At 47.0% G+C, this 2,372-nt stretch overlaps 1 protein-coding gene across 4 annotated transcripts in view; it reads left to right on the top strand.

Annotated features, from left to right (window-relative positions):
* Window positions 1–2,372, top strand: part of bcar1 (breast cancer anti-estrogen resistance 1) — an 88,304-nt gene that overhangs the window by 82,143 nt on the left and 3,789 nt on the right. For all 4 annotated transcript variants that reach the window (XM_015393531.1, XM_015393529.1, XM_015393530.1 and 1 more), the window contains one exon: window positions 676–1,545. In XM_015393531.1, coding sequence (XP_015249017.1) covers window positions 676–1,545 — 870 coding nt within the window. The remainder of the gene's footprint in view (window positions 1–675; window positions 1,546–2,372) is intronic.

The raw sequence follows: 2,372 nt of genomic DNA, 5'->3' as shown, positions 1-2,372 counted from the left end.
GGGTTCAAGGAGACAGAAGCAGACATAGAAAAAGAAGCATAGATACAAAAGGCAACTGTCAACCAGCTCCAGAGAAACAGGACTACACTGGAAAACAGGCTAAGCTCCAACATCTAGAAACAAAGGTGTTGATGGCAGCAGCACAGCTGATATTTCTCTCAGCAGAGAGAGCAGAACGTTAGAGATTAAACTATGAAGCCAGCTTTTCTTTATTGCTACTGGGGCTGAAACTAACGATTATTTTTCAAATCGATTATTCTGTTGATTGTTTTTTCCTATAAATCAATTAATAATCGGATAACCAAAGGTTGCTTCAATAAGATTTTTATTACAAAATCAAACCAGGTGAAACTAAAACTTTTCCACCCAACTTTTTTCTCTCAAATGCAAAAATGTTTTTGTTTTTTTTTTTTTTACAATCTTGGTATAATTCCTATTCTAACTGTCACTCTGTCATGTATAAGCATGTTTTAGAGTGTCTATATTCCAGTTAAAGATAAATCAATTACTTAATTAGTTGGCAATTATTACAATAATTAATCTAATAGTTAATCCGCTTGTTTGAGAAAATAAGGGTGAGCAGGAAGCAGGATGGTGAAACATGTTCAGTTCATGGCTGCTTCTCCCAGCAGAGGTCAGAATCTGTGACATCATCATCTCCGTATTGTCTTCCAGGTTGTCCGTGACGCCCAGTCCAACACCGAGGAGATGACCAAGTCTTTCAAACGCCTTTCTGCTTCCAGCACCGGAAGCACGCGGAGCAACCACTCCTGTTCTTCCCTGGACATGGTTCCTGTCCGGGACACCTCGTCTCTTCCAGCCTCTGGTTCCGGCCAAGGAAAACCGCTCCTGTTGGACCTGGATCAGGCCATGGAGCGTCTCTCCCGGCTGCAGCAGGCCGTGGAGTCCAGCGTTTCCCTCATGATGTCATTCATCACAGGGAACTGGAGGAGTCCTGCTCACCTGGAGGGAAACCTTACCGCCATCCACCAGGCGGCGGACCGGGTGCGAGCCACCGTTCGAGACTTCCTAGAATTTGCTCGAGGCGCAGTTACAAACGCTGCTCAGGCCACAGACCGCTCGCTGCAGACCAAACTGGGCCGGCAAGTGGGAAAGATGGAGGACGTCTTTCAGAGTTTGATTCGGCACAGTCAGAGCTTGGACGCCATCTCGTGGTCCCCCACAGCTCTATCCGCTCCGCCGCCAGGGGGCGATGACTTGGATCGACTGATCATGACAGCGAGAGGCATCCCTGACGACGCCAAGCAGCTGGCCTCCTTCCTCCACGGTAACGCCTCGCTGCTCTTTAAAAGGACAACCAGGCAGCAGCAGCTGCCCCTTCCTCCGATCCCGGGGGACGTCAGCGGTCACATGACCGGATCAGGAAGCGGAACCTACCAGGGAGGGGAGAAAGTGCACATTCAGTCCCGCCCCCTCCCTTCGCCACCCAAAATTACAGCTCCTGAGGAGGAGGATGGCGTGGACAGGCTGTACGAGGTCACAGAGGAAGGCTGGATGGAGGACTATGACTACGTCCATTTACAGGTAACCTCACCTTAACCGCCAGCTGGGCTTCAGCTGCTCGGCTCTCTGTCTCATGTATAGCGAGCCTTTACACTCATATGACGGCCATGTTGACCTAGCATCATTTAAAGCTGGGATTTAGTGGGGATTTATTCAGCATCTGATATGATGCAAAATAAATCCCCTCCATTTCAGTTAGAGGAGGAGGAAGAAAGCAGGACACTGATGGACGGCCAGTTCTGTCCTCCTACCAGCGGACATCACTGTCCCTAAGCCGGACTGATCCATCAGGTGGAGCTTTGGGGATCTGGGATCGTCTGGTTGTGTCTGCTTCTACAGGGAGTTATATGTGTCACTACTGATCCGTCCATCAGCTCATCATCAACCAGATATACATCCGGGTCACCTTCATTTTACTTTGTAAAAAAGACATAAATTACTGTTTTACCTCCCTAAAAATAGTAAGCGCACTAAACTATAATGTGTTAAAGGTTAATAATGTATTTTCTGATAAAATAAATGCACTTAAATCCTTTCTGTTTTATCCCTCGTCTGTTCCCGATCTGAACCAACAATGACTCAATTTGCTGCACATGTTCAGAAAGGTCCAAACAGACAGCAGCAAACCATTTGAAAACAAACGATGCAAAGAGCAGTGTTGCCAACTTAGCGCTTTAATCGCTATATTTAGCCACTTTTCAGACCCCTCTAGATCTTCGATTTCTAAAAAGCAGCGAACTCTGCTCTCCAGAGCAAGTAGATTGGTAACCCCGCCTCCTGCTCTCCTCTATCTTGTCTGCTGTCATGATTCATGCAGCTATTATTTCATCCAAATGAAAAATGGAGAA

This window comes from Cyprinodon variegatus, unplaced genomic scaffold, assembly GCF_000732505.1.
Source record: "Cyprinodon variegatus isolate N-32 unplaced genomic scaffold, C_variegatus-1.0 Scaffold646, whole genome shotgun sequence".
NCBI lineage: Eukaryota > Metazoa > Chordata > Actinopteri > Cyprinodontiformes > Cyprinodontidae > Cyprinodon > Cyprinodon variegatus.
This window is presented reverse-complemented; position numbering and strand designations above follow the sequence as displayed.